The 16,805-nt window shown below is 57.2% G+C and overlaps 1 protein-coding gene across 4 annotated transcripts in view; it reads left to right on the top strand.

Moving 5' to 3' along the window:
• Positions 1-16,805, top strand: part of LOC102454223 (adhesion G protein-coupled receptor E3-like) — a 145,982-nt gene that overhangs the window by 31,432 nt on the left and 97,745 nt on the right. For 3 of the 4 annotated variants that reach the window (XR_012896657.1, XR_012896658.1, XM_075902414.1), the window contains exons 7-13: positions 1,946-2,095; positions 4,636-4,791; positions 10,010-10,165; positions 11,506-11,573; positions 13,216-13,320; positions 14,547-14,724; positions 15,262-15,381. Coding sequence is in view for 2 of the 4 variants with exons in the window: in XM_075902414.1 (XP_075758529.1) it covers positions 1,946-2,095; positions 4,636-4,791; positions 10,010-10,165; positions 11,506-11,573; positions 13,216-13,320; positions 14,547-14,724; positions 15,262-15,381 (933 nt within the window). In the remaining 2 variants the exon portion in view is untranslated. The remainder of the gene's footprint in view (positions 1-1,945; positions 2,096-4,635; positions 4,792-10,009; positions 10,166-11,505; positions 11,574-13,215; positions 13,321-14,546; positions 14,725-15,261; positions 15,382-16,805) is intronic. The other variant, XM_075902415.1, reaches the window with a different exon arrangement.

A 16,805-nucleotide genomic window follows, 5' to 3' on the forward strand; every position in this document is an offset into this window, starting at 1 on the left:
GTAACCCTAGGACAAACTATTTCCCTAGGTGGGTGTGGAAGCACTGGGCTGGGTTCCCTAGGGAGGGAGTGGAGTCTCCATCCCGAGAACTGTTTGTCACAGCTTGACAAAGCCCTGGCTGGGATGATTGAATTGGGGTTGGTGCTTCTTTGGGCAGAGGGCTGGACTCGCTGACTCCCGAGGTCTCTTCCAACTCTTTTATTCTACGACAAACGTTGCTGGGTCCTGCAGGTGCCAGCTCCCACCAGCCACGGCAGCTCAAGAGCCACTGCAGGCACCGCTGGGCAGCTCTTGGGAGGATCATTTATCCGGTGGCTGGGGGCTTTGGGACGGAGTCGGAGTGAGGGTAGAAGAAGCGATCGGCTGTGACCCCGACTGCTCTCCAAGGGTGTGTCTAGACTACATGCCTCCTTCGACGGAGGCATGTAGATTAGCGAGATCGGAAGAGGGAAATGAAGCCGCGATTAAAATAATCGCGGCTTCATTTAAATTTAAATGGCTGCCCCGATCTGCCGATCAGCTGTTTGTCGGCAGATCGGGGGAGTCTGGACGCGATGCCCCGACAAAGAAGCCTTTCTTCATCGACACAGGTAAACCTGGTTTCACGAGGCTTACCTGTGTCGATGAAGAAAGGCTTCTTTGTCGGGGCATCGCGTCCAGACTCCCCCGATCTGCCGACAAACAGCTGATCGGCAGATCGGGGCAGCCATTTAAATTTAAATGAAGCCGCGATTATTTTAATCGCGGCTTCATTTCCCTCTTCCGATCTCGCTAATCTACATGCCTCCGTCGAAGGAGGCATGTAGTCTAGACACACCCCAAGTGTGCGGGGGCCGGGATCTCCCTGCCGCAGCCCTTGGATTGGGAACAAATCGCTGGGTTTGCAAAGAGGCTCCAGGAGAGGGGAGGGACCCTCACTGGTCCCAGCACGCAGCCTCCTGCTGCTAGTGCCCCCTGAGCCTGGGACGGGGCCTTGTGTAGGGACCCCAGACACAGCCCAGTGTGCGCTGCCCTCTGTGTCCCTAAGGCCTGGCCCCCTGCAGCCCAGCATCTCTGAGTCTCCCCTGCAGCCAGCTGGGTTGTTTCCAGTTCAGAAGCTCCCTTCTTACAGCTGAGCCTCCAATATCCTCCTAGAGCAGCCCCTCCCCTGTACACTGTTTTGCCTGGGTCCCTCTGTTCTCGGCCTCTCCACCCCTCCGCCTTTTGTTCCCCCCTGGCTGGTACCAGCTGGGCAGGTCACTGAGGTCTCCTCGCTGCAGCCCACTGGCCTCCCTCTGGCCAGACCCGGCTGTGCCGTCTGAGCTGCCCAGGAGCAGTATGAACAGAGCCAGCGACTCACGAGCTTTCCACAGACCCCTCACTTGGCCCCGTTGCACAAGGTTTGGTGCAGACACAGGACAGTGGTTGCAGCCACGTTTGGCGTGTTCGTATCAGAATCCGATAGTCACAGGGCGGTGCCAGGACCGGTGGGGACTCGCCTGCCTGAGCCCCCCAGCCCCACTGACCGGACTTTGAATGGCCCCGTCAGCAGCGCTGCCAGGAGCCACCAGGGTCCCTGTTCGACCAGGCGTCTGGTTGAAAACCGGATACTTGGCTTTCAAGTATCCACCCCGTTGGTCCAGGGAGCAGGAAAGCTCCTCCGTGCAGGGGGTGTGGCCATGGGCCAGTCCACCCGCTACGCTGGGTTAGGGGGCAGGACCCTTACACTAGCTCCAGGTTGGCTGGGGAGACCCCTGCACAACATAGGGTGGGGAAGGGGCAGTCAGAGGCCATGACGCTGCCAGCGCGGCCCAGCAGGGCTCAGTGTCATGAGTCTGGCCTGTGAGTGCTGAATGCTCAGGGCACCGGTCACCTGGGTCCTGGGGCTCCTGCTGCCAGGTCAGTGCGGGGGGCGAACGGGGAACGTCTCCCTGCCGGGCTGAGCAGAGCATCCCTCCTGTTGCAGATATTTATGAGTGTCAAGATCAGAAAACCTGCGGAGACTTCACCAGGTGCTACAACCTGGCTGGGGGTTACTACTGCACCTGCATTGACGGCTACGAGTCCAGCTCTGGGAAAGCCAGATTCCTGAACGCCAGTGAGGGCAGCTGCCGGGGTGAGTTCTGCCGTGACCCCCACCCTGCCCTGCTGAGACCCCCTGTCCACCCTCTCTGCTCATCCCAGGCCTGGTGCTGCACTAGAGGCTGCTGCCAGCTGCAGTAAAGGCCCCAGATCCGCTCACTGAGCCTGTGAGAAGCTGTTCCCCCACAAATACGCCCCTCACCATGGAGAGAGGGGGGCAGGATTTCCCCTCCCTCGATCTTTGGTTTGGGAATAAATCGCTGGGTTTGCAGGGAGGCTCCAGGAGAGGGGAGGGACCCTCACTGGTCCCAGCACGCAGCCTCCTGCTGCTAGTGCCCCCTGAGCCTGGGACAGGCCCTGTATGGACCACAGATACAGCCCAGCGTGCGCTGCCCCCTGTGGGCCTAGGGAGCAGGGAGCAGGCGCAGCACGAGGTTCCCCAGCCACGGCCTGATCAGAGTTGCCAACTTTCTAAGAGCAGAAAATAAAACACGGCAACCTCATGTCTTCCCCAAGGCCACGCCCCTGGACTGCTCCTTTCTCAAGGCCCCATCCCCCACTCACTGCATTCCCCTACCTTGGGGGCTCGTTTCACCCCAGACACACTGCCACCAGTTGGGATACAGGAGAGGGTGGGGACTATAACTGGGGTGCAGGCTCTGGGTGGGATCAGACGATGGGTTCAAGTGCAGGGGGCTGGGTAGGAGTTTGGATTCAGGAGGGGCTGAGGGCTCTGGTTGGCCCTGCAGACACTGGGGTGGGGTTGGGGATTAGATGCTTTGAGGTACAGGAGGGGGCTCCAAGGTGAGGGATTTGCAATGCAGGAGGGGGCTGCAGGTTGAAGCAGGGATGTGGGAGGGGTGAGGGAACTGGACGGAGATGCTGGCTCTGGGGAGGGGTGGGGAATGAGGAGTTTGGGGTGCGGGAGGGGCTCTGAGTTTAGGGGTTCAGGGTTGGGACAGGCGCTGGGCTCAGAGTTCAGGGGCAGGTGTAGCTCAAGGGGCTACTTGCTGGATGTGCAGTGAGGCTAAGCCAGGCCCCTGCCTAACCTGGCCCTGCGCTGCACCCTGGTAGTTACCAGCAGGCGCGTTAGGAGGCTCCACAGGCTGCTCTTGCCCACTGGCGAAGCGGCCAATGGGGTCTGGGTAGCGATACCGGCCCCGAGACCCCACGTAGGAGCTGGACGTGCTGGCCCCTTCCCAGGCACAGGGCGCGTGAGGTCGTGGATGTCTGGGGGCATCACTGAGAGGGTCCAATTAGGGTAAATTGCTTTTAGACTGGCCAACTTACGGCTCAAGCCTGACGGTCCCCCATGGTGAGGCACCAAGCCCGTCACAAAGGGCCCTGCTGTTTGCCACATTGTCCAGCAAGGAGTCACCCAGCTAATCCCCTTAGACACCCCAGCACCTCTGGGCCACAACCAGCACCCTCCTTACACCGATAGGAGGGCATGAAAACCAGTTACCAGCAATCTGAACGGATTCTTCTGATTCCAGAGGGCCAGCCACATTCCCAGGGTAATTCAGACCCAGGAAAGAGAGAGAGAGAAAAGCTTGAGAGTAATATTGTTGAAGGAATCAAATTACACCACCCAAACGCACCGCTCCTGGCGCAGGCTGGTAGCAGAGGTGGATTGATCTGCAGTTTGATAAGTATCTGCAACAGGCCCTCAGAATTGGTCATTGGTCTTCCCGGGCTCAGTTCATAGCAAAGATGCTTCAGAAGTGATGAGCTGAATGAAGACAAACGGAGGAATCTCTGGGGCCCTTTTACACCCCTGCCTCTGTGGAGAGAATTCCATTGTTCCCCCCATGTGAAAGCACCCCACTCGAGGTGCATTGTCAGTGAAGTGACACTAGTCACATGTGGGCAACCCCCCCATTAAGGTGGGCGAGGCCTGTTGATCCCACAGAAGCCAACATTTGCAATACAAGCACAGAGCCACCACATACAGAAATGGTATCTGCCCAGGAGCAGTATGAACAGAGCCAGCGACTCACGAGCTTTCCACAGGCCCCTCACTTGGCCCCATTGCACAAGGTTTGGTGCAGACACAGGACAGTGGTTGCAACCATGTTTGGCGTGTTCGTATCAGAATTCAATAATCACAGGGTGGCACCAGGACCGATGGGGACTCGCCTGCCTGAGCCCCCCAGCCCCACTGAACGACGCCGTCAGCAGCGCTGCCTGGAGCCACCAGGGTCCCCAGTTAACTGGGTGTCTGGTTGAAAACCGGATACTTGGCTTTCAGGTATCCACCCCATTGGCCCAGTGAGCAGAGAAGATCCACCGTGCAGGGGCTGCAACCATGCCCCATCCATTCCCTGTGATCAGGTTGAGGGCAGGGCCCTTACCCTAGCTCTAGGCAGGTTGGGAAGGCCCCTACACAGGATGGGGGAGGGACTGTCTGAGCCATTGATGCTTCCAGAGCAGGCTAGCAGGGGCTCAGTTTCACTATGAATCTGGCCTCTGACAGCTCAGGGCACCTGGGGCTCCCGCTGCCAGGTCAGTGCAGGGGAGCGAATGGGGAATGTCTCCCTGCCAGGGCTGTGCAGAGCATCCCTCCCATTGCAGATATTGACGAGTGTTCAGGGGCCAATCCCGTACCCTGCGGACCTAACGCCAACTGCATCAACCAGCATCAGTATTACTACTGCACCTGCGCCGATGGCTACAAGTCCAGTTCTGGGAAAGCTAGTTTCCTGCACGCGAGTGAGAACAGCTGCCGGGGTGAGTTCTCCCCTGACCCCCACCCTGCCCTGCTGAGACTCCTCCCCACCCTCTCTGCTCATCCCAGGCCTGGTGCTGCAACAGAGGTGGCTGCCACCTGCAGTAAAGGCCCCCGATCCGCTCACTGGGGCTGTGATCGGCTGTGACCAGCGACTGCTCCCCCAGCGTAGACAGGCCACAATCTCGCCTGGCTCGGCCTTTGGGTTGGGAATTAGTTGCTGGGTTTGCAGGGAGGGTCTGGAGGAAGGGAGGGACCCTCACTGCCCCCAGCACTCAGCTGCTAGTGTCCCCTGAGCCTGGGACAGGGCCCTGTGTGTGGGCCAAAGATTCAGCCCAGCATGTGCTGTCCCAGCTGGTCCAGGGGAGCGGGAGCAGGGGCCCGATCAGCGTCGCCGTCTTTCTAATAGCAGAAAACCAAACACTGCAGCCTCTCTTCTTCCCCAAGTCCCGCCTCTGCCCCGCCCCTCTCGTGTGACCCCACCCCTCACTCAGCACACATCTGGTCCCTTTGTGCCTTGCTCCTTCTATCCTTGCTCATTTCTGATGGCTGGAACGGGCAGTTGGGATACAGGAGGGGCTGGGGGCTGTAACCGGGGTGCAGGCTCAGGGTGGGGCCAGACGAGAGGTTGAGGGAGCAGGAAGTGGTCCTGGGTGGGACAGGGTTTGTATTTGGGATGGACTGAGGGCTCTGGTTGGCCGTGCAAACTTTGGGGTGGGGCTGGGTTTAGGGGTTTGAGGTTCAGGAGGGGACTCCTGGCTGAGGGATTTGTAATGCAGGAGGGAGCTGCAGGTTGGAGCAGGGGGTTGGGATGTGGGAGGGGTGAGGGATCTGGACGGAGATGTTGGCCCTTGGGTGGGTGTTTGGGGATGAGGAGTTTGGGATGCAGAAGAGGCTTCTGTGTTTAGGGTGGTTCAGGGTGGGACAGGTGCTGAGGCTCAGAATTCATGGGTGAGCTTAACACAAGGGGCTCCTGGTCAGCTGTGCAGCCGGGCTCCCTGCCTAACCTGGCTCCATGTTACACCCGGTTGTGTCCAACAGCCTCAGTGCCTGGGCTGGGGCAGGCGTGTTGAGAGTCTCTTGGGGTATGTCTACACTACAGCGCTAATTCGAATTAGCGCAGCTAGACTTAAAAACTAGTTCGTATTAGCGTTTTGCTAATTCGAACTAGCACGTCCACACTGATTGGATGCTGGGGCGCACTTAAGGGCAGCTGAAATCGGTTCTGGCAGGGCATCAGGTTAGTAGTTGCTTTGTGTGACAGCTGTCTGAGGCTATTTGAGGCTCGTGCTTAAAAGGACCCCCCTGGACAGCCGGTTCTCAGCTTTTCCGCTTGCTTGCCTACCTTGCCGAGGGACAGCAAAGCGTTTTTCTCTGCGCCTGTCTGTGTCGGTGCTTCCCTTTGGGGATGCTGCCGCAGTTGGCAACATGGAGCCAGAGCTTGCCCTGGGCTTTCTGGTGCAGTTTTTGGACTTGCTGCTGCAAGCCTGCCAGCAATGGCTGGATGCTGCCTGGCACCACCTGGTGCACGTCAGCCTCCCTGGGGGCTGTGGAGAAGCCGCAGCAGTGCCCAGATGCCAGCGTGCCCTGCCACATCTGGCGTCTGGACACCAGCAGCGACTGGTGGGACCGCATCGTCCTGGAGTGCTGGGGAGACAGACAATGGACCCAGAACTTCAGGATGAAGAGGGATACCTTCCTGGAGCTCTGCGAGTGGCTCGCCCCTGCTCTGCAGCGACGGGACACTCGCATGAGGCCTGCCATCCCCCTCCAGAAGTGTGTGGCCATCGCCCTCTGGAAGCTTTCCACACCAGCCAGCTACCGATCCGTCGGGAACCAGTTCGGCGTGGGGAGATCCACCATCGGAGCAGTGCTCATGCAGGTACGGCACTCACCGGCCACTGGGCCGGGGGGGAGGAGGGCTGCAAGGAGGGGATGGGCCGTCCTAGGGAAAATGAGGAGTGGGGGGTGGAGGAGGCGAAAGTGCCCCGCATCAGAGGGGTCGGTCTGTCATGGCCGTACTACACGCTGCCTGGGGGGGTTGCTTCCGGGAGTGGGGCACGGGGCAGTGCCAGGGCATGAACACTCCCAGCCACCCGGGCGCCCCAGAGATTAGTGGTTTGCTGTGTCTCTCTGCAGGTGGTCAAGGCCATCAACCAGGTGCTGCTCCGCAGGGTGGTCTGCCTCGTTGACCCGGAGGCCGTCATCTGGGGGTTCGGCGCCCTCAGCTTCCCCAGTTGCGGGGGAGCCATCAACGGGACGCACATCCCTATCCGTGCCCCGGAGCACTGAAAGGGGTACTTCTCTGTCCTCCTGCAGGCCGTGTGTGACCACCGGGGACAGTTCACGGACATTAATGTGGGCTGGTCCGGCAAGGCACACGACGCACGGGTGTACCAGAACTCCTCCGTGTGCCAAAGGCTACAGGCCAGGACCTTCTTTCCCGACTGCCACATCAGGGTCGGGAACGTGAACATGCCCGTCTGCCTGGTGGGGGATGTGGCCTATCCCCTACAGCCCTGGCTCATGAAGCCGTACACGGGGCACCTCAACCCCTCCCGCCAGGCCTTTAATGTGAGGCTGACCAGGGCCCACATTGTGGTTGAGGGGGCCTTCAGCCAACTGAAAGCCAGATTTCGATGCCTCCTCACCCGTCTCGACCTCACAGAGCACAATATCCCTCCCGTGGTGGCAGCATGTTGTGTGCTGCACAATTTGTGCGAGAGCAAAGGGGAGGCTTTCCTGCCAGTCTGGATGGCTGAGGCTGAGTGCATGGCTGGCCACTACGCTCAGCCCCGCACCACCGCCATCCGGGAAGCCCAGCGTGGGGCCGGCCAGATCCAGGAAGCCCTGCGAGAGAACTTCCATGTGGAGGAGGAGGACTGAACTCTCCCTGCATGCCCCACTGGGGCCTTCTTCCACCCTCCCCTTCTTCCCCTTTTCTCTCCCTAACCCCCCTTCCTAATGTCAAATAAAGACACCTGTTTTGACAACCAAAATCTCTTTTTATTTTACATAACTGGTGTGGGCGGAGGGAGGAGTGAGGGTGGGAGAGGGGAGGGGAAACCTGGGAGGAGGGAGCTGGAAAGGAGTGGAAGGGGAGGAAGGGAAGGGAAAGCTCAGGCTTGGGGGTCCTGCTGGCTCTCCCGTCTCGCAGCACTTCGGGTGCGGGGGTGTCGGGGGGGAGTGGGTGTGGAGGGTGGGGCAGGAGGGACAGGGGGTGCGAGGGAAGCAGGAGGAGGAGGAGGGGCGGGAGGAGGAGCGAGAGCTGGGGCGGCTGCAGGGGTCGATGCAAAAGGAGGCAGGAACCTGTCCACCAGGGTCTGGAGGTGGCCTCTGAGGGCACGGCCCTGCTCCTCCAGCGCCTCCACACTCCACTGCCACAGCCGCAGGTCCTCCCAGACCCAGTGGTCCTGGGTGCGGAGCTGATGATCCAGGAACCGCAGGTGCCGCCGCTGGTACTCCTCCTCGTTCCTGGCGCGCCTGCTGGCACGGGTGCGGGTGGCTGTTGCAGGCGGGGTGATGCGCCCTGCAGTCCCAGGTGCTGCGGCTGTGGTGAAACAAGAGCAGTGGTCAATTCTCCCTGGGGACACAGTGGGTGAAACCCAGCCCCCCTCTGCAAGGCCAGGGCCCCTGCATGACACCCAGCTGCTGCTCCATGGTGGGCAAGGCCCAGGCGCACGGTCCCTGGGCTCCCACCACCCCGTACACATAAGGGGAGCATGATGGTACTCACATGTGGAGCCGTCCCCGGCCTCGGACGACACAGGCGATGTGCTCTGTGGGGTGCCTCGGGGGTCCTGGGTTGTGGGCAGGCTCTTTGCAGGCTCCTGGCTCTCGGCGTCCTCCTGCTCCTCCTCCTCGGTGTCCGGGACGGGTCCCTCTGCCCATGGACGGCACGAGCCCCCAGGATGCGGTCCAGAGCCTCAAAGTGGGGGTAGGCCTCCGGGTCGGCCCCTGGCTGGCAGGCCCTGGAGTAGGACTGCCTCAGGTTCTTTATTTTACAGTGGACCTGCTCCCGGGTCTGCAGGTGGCCTCTGGCAGCCAGGCTGGCAGCCATGCGGCTGTAGATGGCCGCGTTCCTGTGGCTAGTGCGGAGATCGTGGACGTTGGAGGCCTCCCCCCAAACCTCGATGAGGTCCACGATCTCCGCACTTGACCAGGCGGGCGCCCGCCTCTTGCGGCCCTGGGCAGGCTCCTGGGAGCCTCCAGCCTGGTCCTGGGAAGAGGCAGAGGGCTGGGTGGCAGCGGGTGGCTGGCTCATCCCGTGCCAGGTGCAGGGTCTGCTGGCTGGGTGCTGGCAGACTTGCAAATGGCACAAACACTGTAGCCAGACCGTGCCCCTTTAAGGGCTCCAGAGCCAGGAGGGGGGCAGAAGAGTTTCCCTGGTAGTGCCCAGAGTGGCCACCAGGGAAAGCTGGGGAGGGCTAGCCTCCCACTAGTTCAAATTAAGTGGCTACACAGCCCTTAATTCGAACTAGTTAATTCGAACTAGGCGTTAGTCCTCGTGGAATGAGGTTTACCTAGTTCGAATTAATCGCTCCGCTAGTTTGAATTAAGTTCGAACTAGCGGTTTGTATGTGCAGCGCCTATCAAAGTTAATTCGAACTAACAGCTGTTAGTTTGAATTAATGTTGTAGTGTAGACATACCATTGCCAGCTAGTGAACTGGCCAATGGGACCTGGGCAGCACAAGGAGCCCCAAGACCCCTCACCTAGGAGCTGGACACGCTGGTCACCTCCCAGGCCCAGGGCATGTGATTTGCAGGGTCTCTGGTGGCACCACTGAGAGAGTTAAATCAGGGTGCAGTTATAGCCGAAGACTGTGGGTCCTGTAGCATGAGGCACCGCACCAGTCACAAGGAGACCTTCTGTTTGCCACACTGGCCAGCTTGGGGTTACACAACTAATCCCCATCAACACTCCAGCTCTCCCGTTGCACAACCCGTACAAGCAGGGTCGCTACAGGTGGGGGCAGAGCCCTTACAGCAGCTCCAGGCTGGCTGGGAGACCCCTGCACTGGATAGGGGAGGGGCTGTCAGACACCATGATGCTGCCAGAGCGGCCCAGCAGGGGCTCAGTGTCACTGTGTATCCGGCCTGTGACTGCTGAATACTCAGGGCACCTGCGTCCTGGGGCTCCTTCTGCCAGGTCAGCACAGGGGGGTGAATGGGGAACGTCTCCCTGCCAGGGCTGTGCAGAGCATCCCTCCTGTTGCAGATATCGACGAGTGTCTGGGGCCACCTGGAGTAACCTGCGGACCCAACGCCAACTGCACCAACCTTTCTGGGAGTTTCTATTGCACCTGCGCCGATGGCGACGAGTCCAGCGCTGAGAAAGCCAGATTCAGGAATGCCAGTGAGAACAGCTGCCGGGGTGAGTTCTCCCCTGGCCCCCACCCTGCCCTGCTGAGTCTCCCACAGCCCTGTGCTCATCCCAGGCCTGGTGCTGCACCAGAGGCTGCTGCTGGCTGCAGCAAAGGCCCCTGATCCCCTCACTGGGGCTGTGATCAGTCGTGATCCTCTCCTGACCCACCCGTGTGGGCTGGGCAGGATCTCCCCTGCCTCGGCGTTTGGATTGGCAGGAAATCGCTGGGTTTGCTGGGAGGCGATGGGGAGGGCAGAGGGGCCCCCACTGGCCACAACACTGAGGCAGCTGCTGCTAGAGCCCCGCTGTGCCTGGGAAGGGGCCTTGTGTATGGACTGCAGATACAGCCCAGGGAGCTGCCTCCTGTGGCCCTGGGGAGCAGGGAACAGGCAGAGCTCTGGACAGTCCACCCTGCCCCTGGCCGTGCTGCCACATTGGTAAGAGCAGAGACCAACCACTGCAGCTGCACCACGGCCTCCCGGCCACTCCCCGGCCTGTTCCTTTCCAGAGGCCCCAGGCCCCTCTCACTACATTCCCCTCTCTCAGTGGCCTGCTCCCTCCTTCCCTTACTGGCTCTCACCGGCCTGGGGAAGGCGGATGGGATGCAGGGGTGGGGGTGGGTCTAGCTGGGGAGGCCTCAGGGGGAGGGGTTCAGGGTGCAAGAGTGGGCTCTGGCAGGGACAGGGAGTCTGGATTCCAGAGGGGATAGTCCTCTCGGGCTCTCCATGGGTGTGGGGCCAGGCCCCAGGAGCTAGAGGACTCATAGACTCCTGGCCAGAAGGGACCATCCGGATCCTCTAGTCTGACTCCTGCACATCGCAGGCCATGGAGTCTCACCAACTCCAAACTCACCCCTAACCTCTGACCCCTGACCTCCAGCTGAGGGTCGGGGTCTATTTGGAGGGCTGCACAGGAAGGTGAAACCCCCCAGGGTCTCTGCCAGTCTGAGCTGAGGGAAAATTCCTTCCCGACCCCAAATACGGCCCAGCAGTTAGACGCTGAGCACGTGGGCAAGACCTGCCTGGCAACGATCCGGGTAGCTCAGAGCCCTCCCCGTTGAGTGTCCCATCTCCAGCCATTGGGGGGTTTGCTACTGGCCATTGGCAACGGGCCACCTGCCATCGGAGGGAGTCCCATCATCCCATCCCCTCCATGGACGCCTCAAACTCAGTGTGAATGCAGGGGAGAGGCAGAGTGAGAGGGGGAGGGAGGGTGGGAGATCTGTAGGAGCCGCATGTGAAACTATTGACTGGGAGCAGACGGGGATTTCTCCCCAGGCAGGAGCGAGTTGATATGAAAATGTGAAGGGAAAGTTCTAACGTCTGCTCCTCCCTCCCCCTTGCTCCAAGTGCCCAGCATGAACTGCAGCACCAAGTTCAAGGGAATAACAGAGACGTGCAGGAGTCGCTCTCCACAGGTACGTTTGAATCCATTTGTCGGGGATTCTGCCCTGTGTTTTGCCCCACCGCTATGGAAATTCCCAGAGAAATACCTTTGCTGTTGGTAGTCCAGTCCCCCCAACCATGGCAACACTAGGTATTATCTCAGCTTTCCCTGACTGGTGTCTGTCTAATCTTTTATGAACCTGAAAACTCATATCCTGTCCCCTCTCAATCTTCTCTTCTCCAGACTAAATTTCTTCAGTCTTCCCTGATAGGTCATGTTTTCTAGATCTTTATTCATTTTTCTTGCTCTCACCTCAACTTTCAATAATTTGTTCACATCTTTCCCGAGATGTGGGATCCAGAACTGGACACAGTGCTCCAGGTGAGGCCTAATAAGTATGGAGCAGAGCAGAAGAAAATGTCTTTCTTTTGTCTTGTGTCTTGCTCCCAACACTCCTGCTAATACAGCCCAGAATGGTGTTTTCTTTTTTCTCTTTTGCACCAGTGTTACATTGCTAGCTCATATTTAGCTTGTGATCCACTATGTCCCCTAGACCTCTTTCTACAATACCCCTTCCTAGGTAGGAATTTCCTGTTTGGTATATATGGGCAGCTGATCGTCCCTTGCTACGTGGAGCACTTTGGATTTGTCCTTATTGAATTTCATCCCATTTACTTCAGACCATTTCTCCAGTTTGCCCAAATAATTTTGAATGATAATCCTATCAGCGAAAACACTTGCAGCCCCTCCTAACTTGTTATTGTCCACAGCCTTTGCAAGTGCACTCTCTGTGCATTATCTACATCATCAATGAATCATCAATGAAGATACTGAACAGAACTGGTCCCAGAACTGATCCCTACCGACCTAACTCACTCAGTATGCCCTTCCAGCTTGGCTGTGAACCCCTGCTAGCTACACTCTGGAACTCTTATCCAGCCAGTTATGCACCCACCTTCTAGTAGCTCCATCTAAATTTAATTTCCTTAGTTTGTTTATGAGAAGGTCCCAGGAGACAGTGTGAAAAGCCTTACTAAAGTCAACATACACCGCGTGTACTTCTTTCTGCCATCCTCAACGCTTGTTATATCCTATCGACGAAAGCTATCAGGTTGGCTTGACACAACTTGTTCTTGATAGATCCATGCTGACTGTTACTTATCACCTTAAGGTGTTTTCAAATATATTGCTCTAGCCCGTTCTAAAACGTCTATAGCTTTGCTAGTGACAGGACCCAAATGTACAGTCCTGAAGTCTTTCTGAAGGAGAGTATTGAATCCACAGAGCATGTATGTGTGATTTCATCTGCCGATTTTCATGCCCTTTCACTCACATACTCACCTCCATGTGTCTCTAAATCTTCATTCACTTCCTCTTTCCTCTCCCCCGGGAGCGCTACGTCATCTGCACAAGGCAGGTGCCAGGGTGTCGCTCTCTGGCTGCTTTCTGCAGTGCTGAGCCCTGATGTATCCCAGCTGCTCCTAGACACTGTCCCTTTCTCCGCGTCAGCCTCTGGCTGTGGGAACAGCACCATGGTATGTGTGCTGGGCGAGTCTGAGAGCAAAGCTTTAGTCACACAACTGTGGTGACAGACTCAGGCCCCTGCATGAGCAAAATTGCAGTGTGGGTCCCCTCCAGCACAGAACTCACCCTCTGCCTGGGTCTTTCCGCAGGGAGAGCTGCGCGGCAGCAGCAGCGGATTCTGCTCTTTCCTCAATTCGACCTTAAGGGTTTTGAAGTCTGAGTGTGGAGAGGGAAATGTGACATTATCCCTGGAGGTGAGAGACTCCGCCCCTTGGCTGCGCTCTGCCAGCTAGTGCCCCTGTGTGCGCCCCAGAGCCCTGCGTGCTGCTGGGCCGGTTTAGGGGTTTCCTGGGGTGAGAGAGACACTGAGACACTCTTCAGAATAGATCTGTGCCCTCCACTGCTGGGGGGAGGGAGCACACATCCTATAATGTGTGTGTGTGTGTGTGTGTGTGTGTGCGCGCGCACTCATATGCATTAGGAACGTTAACTATCAGGTACTTGTGTAAATGTGTAATCACTTGACATTTTGGCAAGGAGGCAGGTGGGAGCCGGCGGGTGCCTGCCCCCCCGCACACGGCCTCTGTATAAGAATCAGCGGAGCGGAGCCCAGGTGACTCTGCAGGAGCCGGTTCTCGCAGGGAGCCAGCTTCAAAGCCTGCTGCTTCCAAGTGTCAGCTTCTTTCTGCCCCCACCGTGGCTTCACAGACGCCCGCAAACATGGAGGGCCGGTTTAAAAGCCGCCTCACTGTTCCTGCCAGCTCCCTCCAACCGCTGCGCTGCTGCCTGATACAGAAGGGCGGGGGGGGGGGGGGTCACAGTGCATATAGTCAGTAGGATTAACTGATAAGCCTGTGCTTATCGGTTTATTGTGTAGTCGACTACATGTTGATATCCCTAATGTACAGGCTTTCTAGTGAGGTGTGTGCTTATGCATGCATGTACGTGTGCACTCTAGAGGTGTGTGTGTGCATGTGTGTGCTTCATGTGTATGTGCACGCTGGCCTGTGCCTGTGCATTCCCTCTAGTTGTGTGACTGTGTGTGTGTATTATTTAGTGGTGTGAGTGCATGTTTATGTTTATCCACCCACATAAACCCTCCAGTGTGCGGTGCTGCTGTTGTGCATCAGAGGTGCTATACTGCTAACCGACAGTGGGGATTCCCCTTCAGCCCATCAGTCAGTGGCCTGGGTTTTTAAGCACCAGGATCTGGGCTCCACTCTCGCTCTGCTGTCAATTTCTGAGCAGCTGTAGGGTGCAGGGTTGGGATGACCCAGGCAGCAGGGGGCTTGTGCCAATATTGTGCCTGGGCATGGAGGGTGGGGGAGTGGGGCTGAAGAAGAGGGGCTCCCCCTCTGAGAGCTCTGCAGCCCCTAAGCTGGGACAGGCTATAACATCCAATGTCCCTGGGAGCCCACGGGACATGGCACCTGAATCCTCGCACTCCTCACTCCCAAGTCCTTTCCTTTCCTGTCCCCAGGAAACCACTCGCTCTTTCAACTCCTTCCTGAACCGCATCTCCCTCGGGTCCAGCATTGGTGAGGGGGAGGTGGCGTTGGCAGTGACCGTCCTGCTGCAGAGCGTGGAACGGGTTGCGCTGGCCGCTGCGCTCCGGTCTCCGGGGCAGGCAACACAGAACATGAGCACAGAGTCTATGGGTGAGAGGGGACGTGTGGCTCTCAGCGCCCCCTGCTGGCTGCCATGAGCTACGGGGATATACCCGGTACCCCAAATCCCCGGGAAGGTAGGAGCCGATGTGGCTTTGTGGGTGTGCTCCTGTGTTCAATACAGACCCAGAACAGCACGGCCCCTGGCCAGGGCAGAGAACCCGGCCCCTCCTGTGCAGCCGGGAGCAAGCGCAATGCCCGAGAAGGGTATCTATGCAGCACTTGGCATACCACCGCTAGGGGCTGCCATGCTGAGCCAGGTGCCTCCCCTAATGCCCACAATTCCCCCTGCTGGGGAGGAAGAAGCCCCAGGGAGACAGAGGCAGAGTGGGGGGAAGGGGATATGGGGGAGTGATCAATGGAACTTGAGGGGCTCTAATCTTCCCCGAAGCATGCAATAGCTGTGAACCCCCCCAGATCCTAGTGGACTAAGGGGTGTGTGGATCTGGCCCAGGAAAGACGGATTCTCAGGGAAGGGGTTTCACAGCGAGGGGCTCTGTCATTCACCCCCTCCCTGGTCTCTTCCAGCTATCGAGACGCGGGTGATCACAGGGAACTGCAGCCAGCACAGTGAGGTCTTCCGGCTGAGCGCACAAGGGGAGACGATGGAAGTGCACTGCACTACGGTCACCCACGCAGCCACGCAAGGTACCAGGGATGGAGACACCCAGGGCCCAAACTGCGGCCCAGTGCAATATCCAGCCACCGAACCGCAAGAATCCCCCATTCCTCCTTCCGTCCTCTTTGGTCCCCAGTTCCGGGCCTTGGTCTCTGTCTCTAGCACTGGAGTGCTCCTTGCTGGCTTGTGCATCTCAGGCAGTGGGGCAAAAGAACATAAACAACATCAGTGTCGCCAAACTGGGTCAGACCAAAGGCCCATCCAGCCCAGTGTCCTGTCTACACACAGTGGCCAGTGCCAGGTGCCCCAGAAGGAATGAATAGAACAGGGAAGCATCAAATGATCCCTCCTGTGTCACCTATTCCCAGCCTCTGACAAAGAGAGCCCAGGGACACCCTCCCTGCCCAGCCTGGCTAATCGCCATTGATGGACCTGGCCTAGATGAATTTATCGTGTTCTTTTTTGAACCCTGTTAAAGTCCAGGTCTTCACAACGTCCTCTGGCAAGGAGTTCCACAGGTTGACTGTGCGTTGCGTGAAGAAGTGCTTTCTTTTCATTTAAATCTGCTACCTAATTAATTTCATTTGGTGATTCCCTAGTTCTTATGTTATGGGAGGAAGTAAATAACTTTTCTTTATTCACTTTCTCCAGCCCAGTCATGATTTCTCTCATAGACGTCTCTCATATCCCCCTTTGTCTTTTTAATCTCTCTTCATTCGGCAGCTTTATTGAGTTGCAATTGTTAATTTAGTCCCCATCATTTTGTACGTACAGTTGGGATTATGTTTTCCGATCTGCTTTACTTTGCATTTATCAACATTAGAATTCATTTTCCATTTTCTTGCCCAGTCATAGAGTTGTGTGAGATCCATTTGAAGCTCTTCACAGTCTGCTTTGGAATTCACTTTCTTGAGCAGTTTAGTGTCATCTGCAAATTTTGCCACCTCACTGTTTACCCATTTTCCAAATCATTTATAAATATGTTGAGTAGGACTGGTCCCAGTACAGGGCCATGTGGGACACCACCAGTTACTTCTCTCTATTGTGAGAACTAACTTACTTTACTTAAGAGACTTTAATGATGGACCCTGTCAAAGGCTTTCTGGAAATCTAAGTACAATATATGTATTGGATCGTTTGGTCCACATGCTTGTTGACCCCCTCAAAGAACTCTAGTAGATTAGTAAAACATGATTTCCCTTTACAGAAATCATTTTGTCAGAAAATTCTGTTCATCGATGTCTCTGACAATTCTGTTCTCTGTTATAGTTTCAACTACTTTGCCCTTTTCTGACATTAGATTTGCCAGTCTGTAATTGTCAGGATCACTTCTAGAGCCCTTTTTAAATATTGGGGTAACATTAGGTATCTTCCAGTCATTGGAACAGAAGATGATTTAAAGGGCAGGTTACAAATCACAATTAACATTTCTGTAATTTCACGTTTAAATTCT

This window comes from Pelodiscus sinensis, chromosome 19 (genome assembly GCF_049634645.1).
Source record: "Pelodiscus sinensis isolate JC-2024 chromosome 19, ASM4963464v1, whole genome shotgun sequence".
NCBI classification, from domain to species: Eukaryota; Metazoa; Chordata; order Testudines; family Trionychidae; genus Pelodiscus; species Pelodiscus sinensis.